Raw genomic sequence first — 22,891 nt, forward strand, 5'->3', positions numbered from 1 at the left:
ATCAGACCTGGTTCTCCCAGATAAGAGTCCACGCACTAAACCACTACACCAAACTGGCTCCTATTTAAAGGCATTTAAAAAAGGTGTGCGGTTAGGATTGCGAATCCCTAGGGGCAGGGGATCCCCTGGTTTGGAGGCCCTCCCCCCGTTTCAGGGTCATCAGAAAGCGGGGGGGAGGGGATGGAAATGTCTGCTGGGAACTCTGTTGTCCCTATGGAGATTTATTCCCATAGAATATAATGGAGAATTGATCCACGGGTATCTGGGGCTCTGGGGGGGCTGTTTTTTGAGGTAGAGGTGCACCAAATTTTCAGTACAGCATCTAGTGCCTCTCCCCAAAATATCCCCCAAGTTTCAAAGCTATTGGACTAGGGGGTCCAATTCTATGAGCCCCAAAAGAAGGTGCCCCTATCCTTCATTATTTCCTATGGAAGGAAGGCATTGAAATGGTGTGCCATCCCTTTAAATGTGAGACCCAGAACTCCCTTTGGAGTTCAATTATGCTTGTCACAGCCTTGATCTTGGCTTCACCCTTAATGTCTCCTGGCTCCACCCCCAAAGTCCCCAGATATTTCTTAAATTGGACTTGGCAACCCTATGTGCAGTCCCTTTAAATGTGATGGCCAGAACTCCCTTTGGAGCTCAATTGTGCTTGTCACAACCTTGCTCCTGACTCCACCCCAATGTCTCCTGGCTCCACCCCCAATGTCTCCTGGCTCCACCCCCAAAGTCTCCAGATACTTCTTGAACTGGACTTGGCAACCCTAATTACTGCCGACACCTACATTACCAGCTGTGCTTTTTCTGCTCTTCCTGTCTTGACCATGGCCAGAGGCCTGAGCCCTTGGGCAGGAACTGAAGCATAGGAGCCAAAAGGCTCTTAGTCTATGAATAAGTTGAATCACTGGTTCAAGACAGACCTGAATTAGAGTTCATTATTTTCTGTTTGTTTTATTGAAATGCTCTGTGTGTGTTTCTGTTATATTTGCTATTGGAAACTGCCCTGCCCCCTCCCAGAATGCCTCCCAAATCCCCCCACCGGGAAGAAGATGGGACTTGGCAACCCCATTCTATGCCCACTGACTAAACCCTTCAGTGGACTTTGAAGGTGTCATGCTGCTTTGGATGGTGCTGCAAACATCATAGCTCCCCTCCAAAGAATCCTGGGAGTGATAGAGATTCCTACTCCACTCCTCCAATAAGTTGATATCTCAAAGGGTTCTCTGAAGAGAGGAAATGGCTGCTACCCTAACACATCTGATGTGTAGACATATCTTCAGACATGTCGTTGTCATATTAGATCTTATGATAAAGCAGAAATCATTAGTTACATACCTATTAAGTTGAGCTGGGAATGGAAGTCAAAAGCATTAACGCCTTGAGTGACATTAAAGGTTGTCATTGTAAGACGAAGACTTAATTTCTCTCTCCAGGCCAACACTAGAGTGTTCGTGCTACTTGTTGTAACAGAAATAAAGACATCTAAAGAGGAGCTGTATGCAACTGAAATTGGAGATGGGAAAGAGAGAACATCTGAATTAAATTTAACACAAAGTAAGAGATAGATCAGATATCATGAATCTTTTTTTAAGTGGATGCCTTCGTTTGAGAGGAAATTTTCCAAATTAAGATGCTAGATGCAGGTGTTTTTACTTGCTGATCTGGGCTGTTTCCATACAAACATTTTGCTCCACCTTGGCTTCCTTTTCTGGTGTTGTTTTGGGGAGTATCCACATGATCAGTCCTTTTTGTCCTGCTTTTGTGATCTTCCCCACTTTATTGTAATCTTTCCCAAACCTGGTTTGATATATGCATTTTAGGAAAGTTTGCCTTGGATGTTGTGTATTTCCATAACCCTCCCAGAATTGTGACATTTTCTTCCTTCAGTTAAGCCATACCTTCCATCAACAGAGGGCTTTTTCTTTAAAACAGTTAATAGCTGTATTGCTGTAGTGTCATAATACTGTTACAATCTAGTTGCAATAATGTATTAGTTCTCAGTGTTCATTTTTAAAATTAAGTCTCCAACCCTTTAAATTGCAGAATTATAAGGGGAGTGGGAAATTAGGCTGCATATTTCTCCATATAACTTTGCATCAAAAAGGGCCAGAGACTTACTTTTTCCCTTAAATGAAAGCTTAGAATTAGTTAAGTTGTTGCAATAGATTGTTATTATACAGCTATTACCATTAATAGCTATTAATAACATTTATATAGCTATTACCCTTTATTAAAAGCCTCTGTTGGCAGGTGGAAATGGCAGCCATGGAGCAATAAGGAAATGAAAATGTAGGGCAAAGTTCCATGTGGATGGTTCATTATCACTGCGCAAATGCTTATCCTGGATCTGAAGAAAAAGCAAAATGGAACTGTTACCAGTCATATTCCCAGATAGCCTCTCCCAACTCTTTCACATAGATGGGTGATGACAAAACTGAACATTAAGGAACTCCACAGAACAATTTGCAGAACAACACTGGGAACAACAGTCTCCCATGTCCCATCTTCTGGAATCTACCCTCTAGACAGGAGTGGAACCATTGCAAAGGACAGCTGTATTCTGAAGAAGGGAGCACTGACTCATGAAATCTCATACCCTGCCACACATTTTATTAGTGGACTCTTGCTGTCTTCTGCTTCAACTACACAAACAATCTAGAAGGGAACCACAGTAAACACCACTGAAAGCAGCTAAAAAGTCAAGGAGACTCCATAGAATCACTGGCCCTCTTCTACAGTAGGCTATAAACAAGGAACTGTATTTGGAACACACCTGAATCCAGATTCAGATAATCAAGTTCCTCATGAAATAGGATTGCTTAGTTGCCTGCTTTGGTCTGTTTTAGTGGAGGGGAACACCATCAGTTCCAACCTGGTAACTAGAAGTCATGTCACCACATTACCAGACACTTCAGGACGTGATATCATGACATTACAAAATGTGTTAGACTCCGCACCAGTCTCCTGAGAGTGACTGGCAACTGTATCCAATGTTGTTTGGCTCTTAGTGAATCAATTAGGTAAAGGTAAAGGTAATCCCCTTTGCAAGCACCAGTTGTTTCTGACTCTTGGGTGACATTGCATCATGACATTTTCACAGCAGACTTTTTTACGGGGTGGTTTGCCATTGCCTTCCCCAGTCATCTATACTCCCCCCCTCCCCAGCAAGCTGGGTACTCATTTTACCAACTTGGAAGGATGGAAGGCTGAGTCACCTTGAGTCAGCTACCTGAACCCAGCTTCCGTCGGGATCAAACTCAGGTCATGAGCAGAGAGCTTCAAGTGCAATACTGCAGCTTTACCACTCTGTGCCACGGGGCTGCTTAGCTGTGAATCAATTATCTTCTACTAAAATGGCAAAGTCAAAAATTATCCCAATCAGAAGAGCCAGGAGGTTACTATTTGCTTAGAAAAAAAAATATGTTAGCTCTCCAGGGAACATACCCAACATAGCTTACAAAAATATAACCTAACAAACACAAATTAAAAGCTGTTAATTAAAGTCAAGCATTAAAAAGTGAATTTGAATGGTGATTTGATTCAAAATGTAGTGGCCAGACTATTGTCAGTGGGTGGATACAAGGATCTTATCAACTTGGATGCTGAAAAATCTGCATTGGTACTCTTTTTCAGGCACATTTCAAAGTACTGTTTCCTATACCTATGGGTTATCATACATTACATTTTTCTGCATGCACGGACATGGTTTTATGCAGGGCTTTTTTTGTAGAAAAGGCCCAGTGGGAACTCATTTGCATATTAGGCCACACCCTCTGACATCACCATTGGTTCACACAGGACTTTTTTGTTTTAAAAGCCCAGCAGGAACTTACTTGTGTATTAAGCCACACCCCCAGACACCAAGCCAGCCGGAACTGCATTCCTGTGTGTCCTGCTCAAAAAAAGCCCTGGTTTTATGGACTTACCTTAAAATGTGTAATGTGTGCAAATGGCCCTAGATAAAGGAACGGTGAAATACAAAACTAGCTGTTATTCCTTCACAAACACCTGATAATCCTATACTAAATTACTCTTTTTTAAAAAAGCATAATTGTCTGGGAAATTGGTTATATTCTGTGGTAAATTTCGCTTTACAGTCCATCTGGAAAGACAGATTAGAATAGCTTTAAAAAACACCTCAGAGCCTTGCTTCATGACCAGACTCTTTTGGGCTGCAGGGACATTAATGAGAGAGAAATATTATGAGGTTTAGGAGCCAAGTAATCGTCACAGTTCGTAACAAAGACATAAAGTTGTTTCTGACTAAATTATATTGTAAGTCAAGCTTCTTGGAGGATGTCAGACTGAAAAAAAGAATGTTAGAGTAATTTCCGTATCAGGAAGATATATAACGAATTAAAGTGTTCTGTTGCATGAAGAAAATATGAAAAGAGTAGAAGAGTTGAAACAGAAATGGTCTGTTCATTTCTAACATTTAAAGAACGAAGCAAAAATTAAAACTAGCATGGGAAGGGGGGAGGGAATCTCAGCAGACGCCAGCAGTCAAAGCTTCATATGAACGAGGTCTCAAAAAGGTTTAAGTTCAAGAATGTGTTTCCAGATATTGATGGGATGTTCGAAGGAAATCAAAAGCCAGAGAGAACTGGTCCCCTTTACTTTTAAAAGATTGCAGTTCAGATTCCTGAGGGAACTGCAACTTCTCCTGGATTAAAATTGGAGCGCCCTCTCATACTCTGTTTGCTTTTTTCACCCAGGAAACTTTATTTTTAGAATGTACAATGGCTCACCCTCAATAAAACCAACCCACTGGGTTTCTGCATGAGTCAGTGTTTATAAGCATGGGTCCTCTTGATTGGAAGGAGGCAATGTCAGAGTAGAGTGATACAGCAATGCTATTGGCAGCCTTCTCAGAAAGCGGGGAATTCTGTTGCATTAGATGAGATTACAATAGAGGCTGACCGGAAGAAGAGAAGGCCATAAGAGAAATCATACAGACACAGCAGGCACCATTCACTATGATGGCTAAATGGAAGCTCCATTTTCAGAGGAAAGGTGCTTCTGAATACCAGATGCTGGAAGACCTCAACTTGGATCTATCTACTGGAGATGAACTGGAATTCCAGAGGGTCCCCAGGCCCCACCTGGAGTGTGATATTCCTCTTCCTCCCTTTACCAGCAGCCTTATTTTGAGAAATAAACATGATGCTTCTGCAGTGCCAACATTACAAAAAGCATGATCAGCTTCTAATACCTGCAAATGTAGCTGCTCTCAAAGGCAAAGGAACCAGTTTAAAAAGTTAGCAACCTTAATCACTTTTCTTATCTTGCATTTTGCTTTGACCTTTGAAAATCGGAACATAAGAATTCTAAAGCTTGTTGTTTTTAATCCCCTTCTCCTTTAAAAAAAATTACAAAGACCTTTCTTCCTTTGTTTTCATCCTTGTTGCAATTCTGCTACTTCTAGACTCTGCCAGCACTGTAATGTTTTGAAACTGTATTTGTTGACTATATTTTCTTCTGCCTCTCTGCCACATATCTGCAGTAGCTACCTCGCATATATTTGATGATCTTTAAACAGGTCTAATTGTTCATGAGCTTCCACTTGGTTGGTTTTTTAAAAAGACATTTGACAACACATTCAAGATCAAAACACTAAAAATTACTGGTTTTCAGTCTGAGAAAAAGAAATGACAATCTCTTTTCAGGGCTTTTTTTGAGCAGGAATGCACAGGAATGCAGTTCCAGCTGGCTTGGCATCGGGGTGTGTGGCCTAATATGCAAATGAGTTCCTGCTTCTTTTTATGGATTTGCTGTAGGCATGGAATCCGCTGATGGGTTTATCACTATGGCCTTCCTTACGTCAGAGATGTCCCTGCTTCTGTATTCTTGAGGCTACTGTACTCTCAAGATAGTAGGATGGGAAGAGCAGTAGGGCATTGGGTTGCCAGTAGCCTAGAGAAGGGGGAAATGATGCTGCTTTAACAGAGGTTTAATGTGTGGAAATGGGCAGTTGGAGCTTTTCATGGCATGGAGGTAAATAACATTACCTGGTAAAGAACATCCTATTAAGTTTCTATGAAAGGAGCAGGATCGTTTTTCTCCAAGTTGTTGTCACACTTAGGGAGGAACATCTATTTTGCCACCCAAGTTGATCCCTTCAATGAAACTGAACAAGTGTTCTATCCCCAATTTAATTAAAGCCTCTGAACCAAACTTGGAGCCAGAATAAAACTACTTCATGGGGCAGACCTGGGCCTAAAAGCTGCCAGTTGGATGTTCCCACCTTACATGAATTTGAAAAGGAGGAGACAACCACAACTCTCATATTGTTCAGCCTGCCAGTTAAGATCCTCTTCTAAACCCTTGCTGTCTGTCTCTTTCTCACACACACACTGCAAAGGTGAGGCAGGTTACAGGAGGGTTGCCAGATCTGAGTTGGGAAGTTAAGAAGAGAAGCTACGTTGGATCAGGCCAATGGCCCATTCAGTTCAAAACTCTGTCACACAGAAGACAAAACCCAGATGCCATCATGACCCACAATTCCGCAAGTCCACCCTCCAAAGCTGCCATTTCCTCTAGGTGAACCGGGGGATGAGTTGTAATTCCAGAAGTTTTCTAGGCCCCTGGAAGTTGGAAACCTTAGGCAGATGTTGACCAGAGATGAGACTTTTGCAGTGATGACACCTTGATTTGGGCTGCCATTCCTGTACAAGCTCACCTGATGTCTTCCTGGTTTTTTTAAAAATGTGCCACGCTAATGCATTAATTTTTATTTACGCTTTTACCAAAGGGGTTTTTATCCCCTTTAACTTGAGTGAAAGTATGGGTCAGGAAGGCCCTCATCCTTACCAGGTCATTAGTAATCTAGCTAGGAGCTCCTTTGCATATTAGGCCACACACCCCTGATGTAGCTAATCCTCCAAGACCAGATCTCTGGAGGGGTAGCATATACATTACCCACAAGGGTGGAATTCTAGCAGGAGCTTCTATGCATATTAAGTCACACACCCCTGATGTAGCCAATCCTCCAAGAGCTTACAAGGCTCTTTTTTGTAAGCTCTCAGAGGATTGACTATATCAGGGGTATGTGGCCTAATATGCAAAGGAGCTCCTGCTAGAATTCCACCCTTGGTTACCCAAATAAGTAAGTAAAGTGGACCAGGCAAAAAAATCATTTCCGGCTGTCTTGGCATCAGGAGGTGTGGCCTAATATGCATATGAGTTCCTGCTGGGCTTTTTCTTTTAAAAAGCCCTGTGGGAAACAATGGTGACATCAGGATGTGTGGCCTAATATGCAAACGAATCCCTGCTGGGCTTTTTCTACACACACAACCCCCCCCCCCCTATTTAGCACTCTGGCTTTGTTCCCCTCACAGATGCTCAGGATAGCAGCTTGAACTCTCAGGGTGTTCCACTAACTCACATGCTTTAAGGCTTCCTTTAAGACTGTTATGCTCATCAGCTTGTGAAAACTATTCCACCAGTAGAGTAGAGATGAGAGACAATAATTTGACACTAAGAGCTGAACTATGGTTTATGTTTAGCTCATAGTTATCTTCAATCTTCATTTTTTTTTAAATCGTTTATGAGGTAAATGTCCATCTTTCCAAAGCCACAGGGTTGTGGCTATACAATGGGATATAGTGGAAGAGCTGCCTTACTGCTACTATTCATTGCGATACTGCCAGACCTCCCTCCCCCTATAAGCCTCTGGGATGGGGATGCTAGGCACCTTGCAGCCTATCCTGGGCAAGATGCCAGCCAGCAGTCTTCCACTAAGTATGCTACTGACACCTCTTCTCCTTATACATACGCACTCACACGCCCTACATACTTGCCTGAGATCAGTGCCAGAAGGACTAACAGGAGCCAGAAATAGTTGCAACTCTCATAGCAAACTCCAGCTTGAAAAATTCCTGGAGCTTTGGGACAGAGCAGCAGGGATATGATGGGAATCAAGGACTGCCATTTCTCCTCGTGTTGTGTATGAGGACTAATGTTGCTATGGCCCATGTTCCTGCCTGGCTCATTGGAGCCTTTAGGACTAAGCTTGGGGACTCAGGAACAATGGGCAGTAGGATCCAAATCCCTGCTGCCCTCGTCCAATCCCAGGCCCCTTTCTGGTTCAAATGACCCAATGGTGTCCTAGTGTGGAAACCTTGAACTGTATATAGTTGGCCCCGTTGGCCCAGTCGAGCAGTCTTCTAGTTTACCCATTATCATGCAGTAACTAATAAAAAGAGCTGTGGTCACTGCAACCACATCTCCTCTCTGCATTGAACCCACTACATTATACCTAGACTCTCTCTTCAGAGTCTGATCTCTGAAGTTGCCATTTCCTCCCAAGGAACTGATCTTTGTAGTCTGGAGGCCCCACTCCACTGCTTTGCACCCTCCAACATCTCTCCAATCAGGAAATGAGAAATTGCGCTAGAGGTCCCTTCAACATCGTGACAGGACATGTCTTTGGGTTTCGAAGGTGTAGTCTTGTTTGTCTCTTGCAGCAAAACAAAGCAGCATTCCAGAAACACCATAAAGACTAACCACGCTTATTTCAATATGAGTTTTCATGAGTCACCATCACTGCTCGCTTCTGAAGATAAGTGGAAATTAAACTGGGAATCCCACTTTAAGGGAAAGATTACAAGAAGAGGAGGAGGGGTTAAGCCTGGAGAAGAAGAAGAGGAGGAAGAGGAGGAGTTGGTTTCCTACTTCACCCCTCAGTACATGAAGGAGTCTCGGAGCTGCTTACAAGCACCTTCCCTTCCTCTCCCCACAACAGACACCCTGTAACATAGGCGGGGCTGAGGGTTCTGAGAGAGCTGTGACTGGCCCAAAGTCACTCATCTGGCTTTATGTGGAGGAGTGGAGAATCAAAACCAGTTCTCCAGATTAGAGTCCGCCACTCTTAACCACTACACCAATCTGGCTTCTGCTATTAAATGTTATATAAGGCCAGAACACTGGTGTGCTAGGAAAGGGAGCTATTCTTTCCATCAGACTAAGAAGTCCATCAATTATTCAGACCTGAATAGTTAGAGGTATGCCATGCATGCAGAACACTTTATCATTTTTAAAATTAAGGAGCCAATCTTCATGAGACGCGACACGGCCTTAGCTCTCGGAACAATTGTGATGATCTTCTGCAGTTTTGATTTCAGAGTTTAAACTGCAGGGCAATGAGTTTGGGTATGAAAGAGACTCTAAATGAATGTGTTCTGTCTGCGTGGAGCCGAGCATTAAAGCCAGTACTTAGGCTTGGATCTTAATTAGCACAAGTGGAGTTACACTATTTCCATGCCTTCCCTTCTCACAGCATCCTTCTGTTCCAAGGTTGTATGAGTCTTGGGACTGCAGACATGAGGGGGCAGCATCCTATACTGCCAAGAACCACCATGGGGCCCCTGACAAAAATTGTGTCTGGTCCTGCCCCATGGCCCTGATCCATTGTATCTTTGAATACAATGGCAGAAAGGTGGCCTATAAAACTGTCCACAAAAGTAAATTGATGAGTGGTGCAGTGGTAGGAGTGCCCAACTACAATCTCGGATACCCAGGTTTCAAGCCCCACACTGCCATAGAAGCATTCTGGGCAAACTTGGGCCAGGCAAACCCTCTCAGCTTAGCCTACCTTACCAGTTTGGTGAGCCAGTCTGGTGTAGTGGCTAAGAGCATGGACTCTAATCTGGGAGAAACTGGTTGATTCCCCACTCCTCCACATAAAGCCAGCTGGGTCAGTCACATTTCTGTCAGAGCTGTTCTCTCAAGAGCAGTTCTCTGGGAACTATCTTAGCCCCACCTACCTCACAGGGTATCTGTTGTGGGGAAAGGAAGGGAAGGAGATTGTAAGCCGCTTTGAGTGAAGGGTGGGGTATAAATCCAATCTCTTCTTATGGGGTTGTTGTTGCAAGGATAACATGTCAAAGGGGGTAACAATATTATAAGCTGCTTTGAGTCCCCATTGGGAAGAAAAGCAGGGTATAAATACTGATAGTAAATAAATAAAACTCTGTTCATAGAAGTCACAGTGCCTGATTTGAATTATGAGCTGTTGGGGGAAAGAGTTCCAGAATCCAAGAATAACAGCAGGACATCCCTCGTTCTGATATGTTATCCAGTACCCACAATATACAACATAAGGCTGGTCTAGAGGTTTTAAAGCTCCCTCCCTGAATAGTTTCTCAGGTCCAGTACCTTGTCTAACCCATTCCTTGTCATGAAGTCTGTGCCTTAATACGTAGCAGCATCTGTGATATCCAGAGACCAGCTCTTGCCAATTAATTGTCATTGTCACATTTTCATCTTCATGGGAATTGGAAGGTCGTTCAAACAATGAGATCAGGGCAGTATTGAAGACAATTGCTTGAACCTGGGAGGGAAAGAATTATTATTTTTTTTTTAAAAAGAGCTGTATTTTTACCACTCTCGACATTTCAAAGCAACCTATTACTGAAGGCAATAACCAGACTTTTGGACAAAGCCTCTGCTTTGTTATAAATTCATAACGTGCAGGCATTTAAATTTCATAGCCACTGTGATGGCTATTTCTGTTAATGAGGCTGCCGGGATTTGCTTAGGAAGGGACAATGGACATCAGTTAAATAGGTATAGCTTGGCAATGTATATAGCTTGGCAAGGGTAGGAATTTGACAAAGAGGAGGGTGACCCAATCTAAAGGGAAATGAAGGGAGCAAAACCTTGGACAGCCAGAAATAGTTCTGTGGAATTCATGAATATGAATACAAGAAGTGAGATAACAATAGACTTTTATTTCAACAGGGAGAAGAAATCTTGACCAAACCAGACTTCTGACAGCCAAATGACAGAGGACACACACAGGGACTCTGGAAGAACATCCCCTAATATGTTCATTTCTAAAAAGAAGCAGCCACAGTTGGATCTGAATTGGAGCAAAGCTGCATCAGTGGTAGAATGGGGGTTAATCTCCTCATCGCAACACACTGTTTCTCCAATCTAAATATCAGCCCAAACTATTACCTCCACAGTGGGAAAACAAAGTCTGTTGGATTCTTGGAGAAATGTTGACTGAGGGGTGACATGATAGGGATTTACAAGGTTATGCGTGGGATAGAGAAGGTAGAGAAAGCAGTACTTTTCTCCCTTTCTCACAATACAAGAAGCCATAGACACTCAATGAAATTGCTGAGCAGTTGGGTTAGAATAGATAAAAGGAAGTACTTCTTCACCCAAAGGGTGGTTAACACATGGAATTCACTGCCACGGGGGGGGGGGGGGGGTGGCAGCTACATTCATAGACAGCTTCAAGAGGGGATTGTATAAACATGGAACAAAGGTCCATCAGTGGCTATTAGCCACTGGATATTGCTGGAACTCTCTGTTTGGGGCAATGATGCTCTGTATTCTTAGTGCTTTGGGGCGAGGGGCAACAGTGGGAGAGATTCTAGTGTCCTGGCCCCACTGATGGATTTCCTGATGGCACCTGGGTGTTTTCGGCCACTGTGGGACATAGAGTATTGGATTGGATGGGCCATTGGCCTGTTCCAGCATGGTTTCTCTTACATTCTTATTCTATGAATGATGAGCTGCTAGCATTTGAGCTCCAGATCTCTCACACATGCACATTCAGTAGTACCCTGAGATCTCCAAAAAGCTGATACTTGAAGTGATGGGCTGCCCATGGATCTAAATAAAAAGGGACATGAGGAACTGGTGGTGATCCCTGCACTTCCCTCTTGCAGAGACTGAGCCTTTTGGATTAGCAGAAACTCCACCAATGGAAGAAAAGTGTTGTTGAATTCCTTTTCCATACAGCCTCTTGGGTCTTATATAATTTTGTTCATAGCATCAACTTTTCAGATATCTCAGGAGGCTTCTGGGAGGAGAAAGAGGTGCAATAAGTCTATAGGTGGAGGTAGGCAGTAGGTGGAGATTTAGCATGCTGGATCCTAAGATTCCTTCCACTTTCAAAACCTCTCCAGACCTGGACTTCTGAGGGCCAAGAGATACACACAAGAAATATTTTCATTTCTTTAAAAAGGCAGTCAGAAGGAGTTCTGAGTTAGATCAACTCTGCAGTGTTGTGAAAGGGACATTTCGGCTCACACAAGATTTCTGCCAATTTCCACTCCCTCTTCAGGGCCTCTCAAACTGTTACCAAAGCTCTGCAGATATCCCCCCCCCCCCCCGCCAGCTGCATTTCAGCACAACAGGCTGTAGCAGGAAAGAGAAAGCGGGAAGGTTCCATTCTGCAAACACAGCACTGGCTGCGACACTTGGATCTTAGCAGGGAGAGAAAATTTAGACTGAGAAAATGGTGGGGTAGAAGGTTAACAGCTTCTGTTCCCACTACTGCTGCTCCATTCCAATTTGAAGCCATTCATGGCTGCTTTTCAGTTAGCATAAAAAATCAGGAGGCCTGATCAATGATCTCCCACGTCCCTTGTAAGTTTGAAAGCGTGTTCTACGATATACAGAAGAAGTTGGCTTATTTTGATTCAGGTCATTCCCTCTGAGTCAGTTTTGTCTCCTTTGAATGGCAATGGTTCTCCAGGTCCTCCGTCCAGGGATCTTTTTAGTTGGAAGGGTTGAGGTTCAAATGGGGCCTCCTGCTTTTAAACCACATTCTCTACCATTGAACAATGAGCAGTCCTTAAATTGCTCTGATAATACCATGTCCTTAAAATTTCTGTCTCCCTCTCAAAGAAAAAATATTGAAAAATTTGTCCCCCCTATGCCATGGCCTGAATCCAAACTGATACTCCCTGACTGGGTATAGATGGGCAGTTTGAGGCAACACAGGGATGGCCCCCAGACAGATTTTAAAAGAAAGTTTAGATGCAAACATCTGGAGACCATCCCACACCCGTGCTCACCCTGTCCTCCACCATTGCTGAAGCCTGAGCAGTCTGACTGCTCCTCCAGAGCATGCGCAGCCTGTACCTGTCCAAGCAGTGGGCTACTCACAGTCTGACCACCTCCAGGATGCTTTCTCCTCTACCAGCTTGCTTCAGGATGGGAAGCTGCCCCCACAAGCTGCCTGTCTGGACCCAGTCCCTGAGGTCCTTTTGGGCTTAAAAAAATCCCTAGAACAGGGGTGGCCAGACTGTGGCTTGGGAGCCACATGTGGCTCTTTCACACATATGTCTCTTGAAGCCCCCACCACCCTGCCAGCCAGCTTGGAGAAAGCATTTGTCTTTTTAAATCACTTCTCCAAGCCTAGCCAGCTGGCAGCTTGGAGAATGCATTTAAAGTTGCTTTCTTTCCACTTCTCAATCTGTTTTCCTTCCTTCCTTTCTGACATTCATGTCTTGTAGCTCTCAAACACCTGGTGTTTATTCTATGTGGCTCTTATATTAAGAAAGTTTGGCCACCCCTGCCCTAGGAGATCCTTATAATATTTTTTTGCATAGTACTTTACTTTTTTGTCTGAACTGGATGGGATGAACTTTTGTGCAGAATTTTTCATTGCCCAGCTTATCCAAGGCTTGTACAATGGAATGTTTCATTGCTGTATACTTATAAGCCCCAGTGGAGCAAAAATACAGTGTTTAATCTATGCATATTCTGGTTCAAGCCCCGCAGTGCTTTTTTGAGTGAAAGGACGATGGTTCAAAGGCAGAGCATAAGCTTTGCAAGCAGAAGATATAGGTTCAGTCCCCAGCATCTTCATATAGAGCTGAGATCCAATCTTGGTGAGCCTATTGAAACTTTTGGAATGTTGACAACAGGAAGTGGTTACCTTCACAAAATGGAGCTGGAGTGAATCACAAAATGGCTGCCGTAAAGTGCTGGGGCCAAGAGATAACGAGAGTAGCATCCTCCTATGATGAAAACAGCCCTTTCCAAATTAGTGTTCTCTGGAAATGCAAAGGTGATGCCTCCTGGATTTTCCTGAAGCTCCTCCTTGTGGAGGAAAGCCAGGAGTGGCTGTTTGCTTTGAGGAAGAACTACATGGGTGCCTGGAAACCCACTAGCAGACATAATGGGTGCTATGTTGGGCATTATGAATATAAATGATCCCAAGGAGCAGGTGTTAGGAAAGACTTGCCTTTGGAGAGTCACTGCAATCAAAGAAGACTAATGATCTAACTTGATATAAAGTAACAATTTCAATCATTGCTAGATTTTGTGCTGTACTTGCCTGCCCGCAGACATTCCCCAGTGTCAAAACGGCTTCATTTCCATCATGAGGATTGTACCAGTAGTTCATGCATATCACTGTTCCTTCCAGGCCTTGAAGTCTGTACTGACAAGAGAACCCTTGTTTGAAATTCAGCTCAGCAAAGTAAACTTCTTTGCTTGTAAATGCAACAGCTACCTATAAGAATGGAAGAAAGTTAAGGGGGGTGGGGGTGGGAGAACTCCTCCAACCTAAGTCACCCAAAGGTTTCTAAAAAGGCCTGTCCATTTCCCCATGATGCCCCTTCTGTTTCTGATCCCGTGGTATAACATCAACACAACATGGTATTTGTATATTTATGCAAAACTGGTAGACATCCAACTTATTAGTATGATGCCTTTATTAATAGTGCCTTGCTATATCTCATTATTCCCATGCTGAGTTGATCAGAACTCAGGTGTTATGACAGTGATTTCAAGGTAGTTGTGAAGATTCGGGAGCCCCACATGACTGGCAGATGTAGTATGGGCTGGACCAGACAATTCTAGTTCACACTTCCTCCTTTTCCTAGGATGGTATCATGCAGGGAAGAAGAGTGAATGCCATATTTGTTCTTCCTGCTAAGACCATGGATACATCCAACTTGGCCTACTGCAGCCCCTCTTGCAGCACACTAGCAATCCCCATGGCACCACACATTTTGGAAATTAATGCACAGAGCTGACACAAGAGCAAGACATCGGTAACTCCAAAGTGGAGAAAGGCAGTTCATGAGATTCCAGATAAGGATCCATGTCCTCCTATTCTGTATGAGTGGAGCAGCGATTGTAGAAGCAAACTTTTTGACCTCCTTTCCCTCTACCCTGAAGCTTGCTACAAACCCCAAAACCAGGCCCCTAGAAGTTGGTGGATCCCTGGGAACAGCATGGGGATGAAGTGGGGGTCTATCTCTGTGTGTAAGTTTAACTGTGTATAAGTTTAACTGATGTTTGTTGTAATGGTTAAGTGTGCGGACTCTTATCTGGGAGAACTGGGTTTGATTCCCCACTCCTCCACTTGCAGCTGCTGGAATGACCTTGGGTCAACCATAGCTCTCGTAGGAGTTGTCCTTGAAAGGGAAGCTGCTGTAAGAGCTCTCGCAGCCCCACCTACCTCAAAGGGTGTCTGTTGTGGGGGGGGAGGGGAGGTAAAGGAGATTGTGACTGTTCTGAGATTCAGAGTATAGGGTGGGATATAAATCCAACATCTTCTTCTTCTAAAGTGCCGTCAAGTCGCAGCTGACTTATGGTGACTCCAGTAAGGGGCATTCAAGGCAAGTGGGAAGAAGAGATGGTTTGCCATTGCCTTGAAGTTGGGGTCTACAGGGGGGAAATATTAGAAAAAAATTATTGCCCCACTTTTCTGCTGTGCCTTCTTCCTGTGGAAATCACCTAAGCCAAGCAGTGGAAAGTTCTTCTAACATTTCAGCAGCACTATCCTACTTTCATCAATACATCTACACACCTTGTTGACATTTGGTAGTGCGACAAGAGAAGTCACCCACAGGTCTTTTGGTTTGACAGCTTCTGTTGTGATCTGAAGAGTCTTCTGTAACGTTAAACTCTCTGACCAGATGCCAAGCAATCCACTCCTACTCACAGTCAGGTAATCATTAAGGCTTTTCAAAAAAGTTATGTTTTCAACAGTGTCTTTATGGATTGGTGGGATCAGACGAAGATCCTTCCACTGGGGGATGACAGATAACTTGGTTCGTTCGTCTCTTTCATACAGCTCAAGGAGTACAAAGGAGGTCAGTTTGTCCCAGTTGATAAGACCATCTCGGGCCAAATCTATCTTATCAAACAGGTCACCGTATTCTTCTTTGGTGCCTTGCCTAACCACTGTAGACATTTTCTCCATGAATTCTTCTCTAGTCATAACGATGTCCTCATTTAAGTCTGGGGACTTGAAAGAAGAAAACTGTGAAAACATGAGAGTCCACAAACTTGCTAAAGTTTCATTTCCCCTATATCACTCAGCAACTCTCAGCTGACTGTATGGACTACTTCCCTTGTGTCATGTCTGAGATAACCTGAAAGTTCTGTGGTTGCTGCTCCTTATGGAAAAATCATTCACCGTATGACAAACATATTTTTACCTCACAGTGCCTCCAAAGAGCTGGAACAGAGTACATAGACCTCCCCCCCACCCCCGCACATTTATTTTCACTACAGTCTTGAGAATGAGCCCCAAAAAGTGAGTCTTAGGGCCAAAGCCTGAGACCTGACAATCCCAGTCCAGATCTCCACACTTTTGTAGGAAAATAAATGTGTGAAATCTTAATGGCATGTATCCTATCACTCCAGGAGCAAACTTCATCCTCCAATTTCAGCAGTTCTTCCTCCTAAAAAAGAAGCACCCAAAGGTTTAAAAAAAAAAAAAAAAAAAAACCTTAGGCCTATTATGCACTGGTGTTTTTCCTCACTTCCACCATGCATGTCCATTGGATTTTCTTTGTCATTCTGCATCAATTTTCCTCCTTTCCATGCTCAGTTTGCTTTCTGACTACTGCTTCTCTGGGTTTTCTGGGAATGATTTTGTGCCAATTTCCCCCTTGTTTCACTTCCAAGCCAAAGCTAAATCAAAAGTATACAGATTCCCTAGGATTTCTCCCCTTTATTTTGCTACCTCTTGAAGGTCACTCCCCACTCATATTGAGGTTGTTCCACCCACTCAGCACCTCCTGCCATCCTCCCCCCTTCATAGCTGCACAAGTTCCATTCCCCCCATTTAAAAATATATATTTTTATCTTACAAGCAAGCATGAGTCTAGCAATATGAGACTATCACTACTCTTGGATCACTAAATAATACAATTAAAACACTGGTTGGTGGGGGGGAGGTTAAAAGGTGTGTGAGGTTTAGCCCCTGCTGGTGTTGACATGAAAGGAGGATTGGAGAGGAGGCAAACGGCAGCATCCCTAGTGCAAAAAAAAAAAGGGGGGGGAGGAATTTCAGTGCTCATGCAAACCAAATAAAGGGAGGTATAATATAGTGGGTTCAATGCAAGGAAGAGGCGAGGTGGAAGTAATCATAGCTCTTTATTCCAGCACAACATAGTATAGGGCTGCACTCTAAGACTGGAGAACTGGGCCAGTGGGCCAACTTGTATACACTTTAAGGTTCCCACACTAGCACACCATTAGATCATTCAAACCAGCAAGGGGCCTGTGACTGGTGAGTGCAACAGGTATTTGGATCCTGCTGCCCATCGTTCCTGAGTCCCCAAGCTTGGTCCTTATGGCTCCAATGAGCCAGGCAGGAACACACATAATAGTCTTCACATTGGTCTGCATACATAACAGGGGGGTTGTCAGCACAGAATGAAATTGACATGAGGTGTAAAGAGAGAGAGAGAGATTGGGATGGAAAGCCTAAAGCTTTGAAAACTTCTTCCCCTTTATTGCTTTAGTGAACAAAGTTTGAGGAGAACCATTTTGGCAGTCTCTGGAAGCCTAACATTAAAATGGCACCGGGGCCACATGGACCTTCTGCAAACCACCAAATTTAAGAGTAATTTGGAAACAGTATTTTTGGATAAAGAGTGCAATCTAAAAAACTGCCAAGATCATGACCAGCACACAGGATCAAAGTAGAGAATCACACAAATTAGAGAAAACCTTTCAAATTTGCAAGGAAGGACAGAAAATTAGGATTACTCTGCAGCTGTGCAAGGACATCAGTGAAAATACACCTTTTTTCATTTTAGTGGCACAAGACTAAAAAACCTCTCCAGAGCTTCTGCCAGAGGACTGCTCCCCCATGCAAATTGCAGACCTGTGCAAAGTGTGGTGGAGTTGCAGCCGACTTTGCACAGGTACACACACATCACCACCAATCACAATTTGCAATACCATTGTCAGTGAGTCTACCATGCATTCTGTACATCAACATGTTTCCCCATATTATATTGTGTGACTCTCCCATTTTTCACAGGGGCCAACAACACAGCAAAGAATCCCCTAATGCTTGGCAATATGGAAAAAGTGGCTTGGCAGCTGCTTGTCAGTTTCAGAAAAACTCTGGTCAATTTCAACAGTGGGTTTCCTTTCTTTGCTTGTGCCCATTTCTGTTCCCTTTCATTCAAGGAACTAATGCTAAACAAGGATTTAAATGGAAAATGCTTGCTGGATGCTACTGAGCAGCCGTGATAGGGCAATTGCATGTCATTGTTCTTTTTAAACCCATTGGATGTTCCACCCTGATTTTAAAAAAGTGTGTTTTTAAAATTGTAGCTGAAGAATAAATATGCTGGAGGAAAAAGAATGGTGCATAAGGCAGAATACAAAGTTATAATTAAAGGCTTACTGCTCTGAAAATCTACAGTAAAATGTGTGTGTGTGATGGGCAATAGACTGGAGGAACTTCCTCTATCCTCAAGTAGAATACTTGTCCTTTTTTTGAAGGTGAAGGAAGGATAGCATTAAGACAAATTCTATTCATTCATTTTTACTCCATTTTCCCCTGAGATCCAGCAGTCCATTTATTTTCCTCATTATAGGAATGTGGAGTCAGTTTCTAATCAATTCTGTTCTAATCTAAGAGATGTTTGAACAGCGATGAGGCAGCAAGAGAAGTTCTGCAACATTTCAGAATTTCACTCTATAGATGCTCAGAGCAAAGCAATATCTTCCTGAACCTTCTTGTATTCTTGCAAGACCATCACCTTGTGGTATGTAACATAAAACAACCGCTGGACAGTTACAAAAGGTTTACAAAAAAGGCGCATTGATTTCTCTACAAAAAGAAATGAAAAAGAAACCTCTCTTTTAAAAGAATAAAAGCGAGTATGAAGAATCAATGGCTAAATAAAACATATAACGACAATATCAACACTAATGGGGAGCAGTCTGAAAATGATGGAAGAGCAGCGGGACACAACTTTCTGACCAGAACAATTGTTGGAATGTTTGTACCTCTGTAATGCTGGGGAAGGGATAAGACATCCAAATGAGGAATAAATGGTGAGAGATCGCCAGTATGGACTTGTGCAATTTTCTATAGATGAGACAGAACGACTTTCCCCAAGCCTCTGGTTGAGTTTCGGGACCAAATGAAAATCTGAACCAAAGTGTGTTCATTTTGTGCTACATCTGAGAAATAGAAGCACTCCAAAAAGCTCCTGATTTTCAGTATGATCACTTGACTTTCTTGTTTTCGTTATATCTTCATTAAAGAGACTTAAACCAGATAACTGGTGGTTTCACATGCACTTTCAAAAGTACACAGATCCAAGTGGGCAGCTGGGTTGGTCTAAAGCAATAGAAAAAAGCAGTAGACAAGTATCACCTTTAAGACCAATTAAGTTTTATTCAGAATGTAAGCTTTTGTATGCTCTAAGCAGACTTCATCATGAAGTCTGCTTAGAGCATACGAAAGCTTACATTCTGAATAAAACTTAGTTGGTCTTAAAGTTTCAAAAGTACAGAGATGGCTAGAATAAAGCAAAGTATGTTGCTAGATTACTCAAACATAAGTAGTGCAATCAAAGCAGAACTCTGCAAAACTTTGTTGTAACCAGTGTCGGTTTCTGTGCTGCACTGCTGTCTGGATCTTATCCTAAATGAGTAATGGAAAGCTGGTTGTTTTGAATAGGAACTTAGAGTAGATTTCAATGGGATTGACTTGCTAATAAACAGAAGCAAGCAAGAGTCTATGTACACATTTATTTATTTGAATTTCATCCTACCCCTTCCTTCAGCAAATGCAGTATTGCATATGTGGCTTTCCTCTCAACTCTAATACCTATTTTATCTAGAAAACAGTCTGGGCCAGACTGAGTTAGTGACTGATCCAAGATCTGCCAGTGATCTCTATGGGCTTTGATAATAGGCATCTCCAGTCCTAGTTTGACACTCTACACCGCATTGGTTCTTGTGCTCAAGATCAAGGGTTCCAACCCCACCCCGCCCCCCCACACACACATGTTTACCATTATCCTTACAGCTTGATTTTATGCTCATTTATTTAGAACTAAGCTTCACTTACTCTGAAATAAGTATGCCTAGGATTGTAAATTCCCTCAAAAAAGCACTACCCTCCAGTCACACAAATGAATAAATGGTTTTGGATCATGCCAGCTTTTCTGCTGGAGCTATGAAGAAAGGGTGCTTTTTTGAGTTCCCAAAAGACTATTCCAGAGACTGCGGGACCCATGCGGGCAAAGAGGCATACAGAATGGAGCAGGAAGCATTTACTCATGGTTGTTGCTGTGGTTATTACCATGGGAGTTAATATGCCACCTCTCCAGAGCATTGCTCAATTTATTTATTTTAGATCTTTATAACCTGCTTTTCTCTCTAGGGGAGAGCCAAAGCAGCTCACAACATCATTTTGCCCTTCTCCATTGTACCCTAACAGCCACCCTAAGAGGTAAATTAGACTGAGAGAAAGTGACTGACCCAATGTCACCCAGAGAGCATGCATGACAGAGTGGGGATATAAACCTGCATTTCCAAGCTCCTGGCCTGACACTTGATCCCTACATTGGCTCTTGATGAGAGAAACTGGGTAATATGCCCTTTCTTCCCACTTGCATCAGCAGAAAAGTAAGCAGAACCCAACGCCCTTTTTTCCCATTATGGGTAGAACTCCCAAAATACGAGCTGTCTTTAAAACTTATAGACGTATGGCAATCTAAATTACAATCCTGTGTCCAAGTCAAGTAACTGCTGCCTTCCTTAAGCAAAATGCAATAATTAATAGCCTCCCTCCGCTTTGGTAGCTGATTATAAAGGACTTTTTGTTGATGCAAAGACCTGGGGCCACAAACTGATTTCATAAACTGTGGGAATAACGATTTTGGCTGGAAGCAAGACTCTTTATCCTGTTTAATAATCACCCTATCCATTTTTTCCTCGGGGCATTTTTTTATATAAAAGAAAACCTTCTTTACATTTTTTCATATTAAAAAAAATGAAAGCAGTTGGGGGAGGGGGGAGGGAAATGTTGCTATGTATAGAGCGTCTCATCTTGATCCGCTGTTGTAATTAGTTAACTGAATAGCAGACATTAAAAAGGCACTTCAGTTTTTATACTTAATGCAGAGAAGGGGGCGGAATCTAAAGTGTACCACCATGATAACTTTGCAGAAAATCAGGTTTAATTAATTTTCACATAAAAATCCCATTATTATTTCAACACTCTCTATATCCCACTGTTCCATATAGTACTTTAATGAAACAATGTCTTAGAATGAAAATCATGTTCTGACTCTTAAATTCTATTTTGGAGGTTTTTTGTTTTTTTTTAAAAAAAAGCAAGAAACAAGCATCTGTATCAAGTCAGTGTTAATTTTTACCTTTTAAAAATTACATTTTCGGGGTTGGAGCTAATCAGTTTTCTACTAGTGAACGGAGGAAGCAAAAGCTGCAAAAACAGGAGCAGGCCACAAAAACAGCCATGCTGGAAATCATGAGACCTTCATGGATGGGAGCTGCAGTGATGGATGTAGTCTGGAGATCAGTTGCAATTCCAGATCTCGAGCCCACACATGGGGGCTGGCAACTCTACCCCAAGTTACATTTTGGCCCACCACAAACCAAACCTTGGAAACATGATATTGGTGGAGTAAAATCTGTTGTTGTGAACTCGCTATCCAAGTACTATGAATAGATCTGTCTGTATGCATTCGTCGCAAGTGACACACCTGTTTGGAAATTCGTCCTATGACAAAATAATGTCATTTGTTTAAAAAACAAAACATTGTAATTGAAGTTTCCTCTACGGGTGCTCATGGTTAGGATGGCATCCAAATACCCACTAGAGTTTGGAGAAGGTGACCCCCCCCCCAACCCAAGCTGTAAAGCAGGTTCATGTGTGTATGTGTGCAAAATAGTAAAACAGCAGCAATTTTTACTTGGAAGCAGAGGAAGTGTTCCCCAAAGAGGCAATCTCCTATTTAATAGGGGGAATTAGCTTAAGAAGACAGAGTGACAGGTGGGTAAATGGGATCTCCACCAACGCATACCATGATTTTTCCCCTTTAAAAGAACTCTCAAATAAACCAGGCAGATGTTTAACTAGAAAGGTTTTTTTTTTACTAAAAGAGGAATAAAAGGGCAACATGCACACACAAACACATTTAAAACACACAAGATATCATAGCTAAGAGAAAAACAAGGAGAAGCGGGAATAGTTATGGGGGTAATGCCTATAATTACAAGAACTTGTAGAGGTCCATGGAAGTAGCAGCAAAATGAACAGCATTTCATGGGGAGAAGAGAAGAAATCTACAAAGCAGGGGTGCATGTTGTTGTTACCAGAAACACATACACACTGACATGGAGCAGCATGCTTACAATTATAGGGAAAACATTCTCTGGAGCAGTCTGACATGTTTGCCTGGAAAAGTAATTACTTGATTGTTTTTCTGAGGATGAACAATAATCTTGGAAAACTTTGATGATATCACCTAAACTGAACTATAGATGTTGATGTTTCTTGAAGACCCTGAATACCGGATGGAAAACTACCAAGATTTTGTGAATAGCGTTAAACGCAGAATAATTAGGGTAAATAGGTAAGGGGGAAGTGAGGCTGGGCATGTGATGGGATTAGTCCAAGATGAGGTGACCTATTGTGGAAGACCCATTGTCCTGGAATTATGCATCTACTCATAGTATGGAGACGGTCATTAGTCAGCCACCAACTTCTGACTCACCTTCACAAATATTTTCCCAGGTTTGTCTCTGGCTAGCATCCATTTTGTGTCATTTTGGGGACAGGCAGTGTACATTGACGATTTTTAAGGTGATATTATATGAAGGGTGTTTATGTTTTTTGTCTCTC

At 42.7% G+C, this 22,891-nt stretch overlaps 1 protein-coding gene across 2 annotated transcripts in view; it reads right to left on the reverse strand.

The window, feature by feature from the left end:
- WDR49 (WD repeat domain 49) overlaps window positions 1-22,891 on the reverse strand; it is a 165,688-nt gene that overhangs the window by 120,639 nt on the left and 22,158 nt on the right. The window contains exons 2-5 of one of the 2 annotated variants that reach the window (XM_060242446.1): window positions 15,566-16,006; window positions 14,084-14,260; window positions 10,156-10,330; window positions 1,336-1,503 (exon numbers count right to left, since the gene is read on the reverse strand). In XM_060242446.1, the coding sequence (XP_060098429.1) occupies window positions 1,336-1,503; window positions 10,156-10,330; window positions 14,084-14,260; window positions 15,566-16,006 (961 nt within the window). Of the gene's footprint in view, window positions 1-1,335; window positions 1,504-10,155; window positions 10,331-14,083; window positions 14,261-15,565; window positions 16,007-22,891 lie in introns of those variants that run through there. The other variant, XM_060242445.1, reaches the window with a different exon arrangement.

This window comes from Heteronotia binoei, chromosome 6 (genome assembly GCF_032191835.1).
Source record: "Heteronotia binoei isolate CCM8104 ecotype False Entrance Well chromosome 6, APGP_CSIRO_Hbin_v1, whole genome shotgun sequence".
Classification (NCBI taxonomy): domain Eukaryota; kingdom Metazoa; phylum Chordata; class Lepidosauria; order Squamata; family Gekkonidae; genus Heteronotia; species Heteronotia binoei.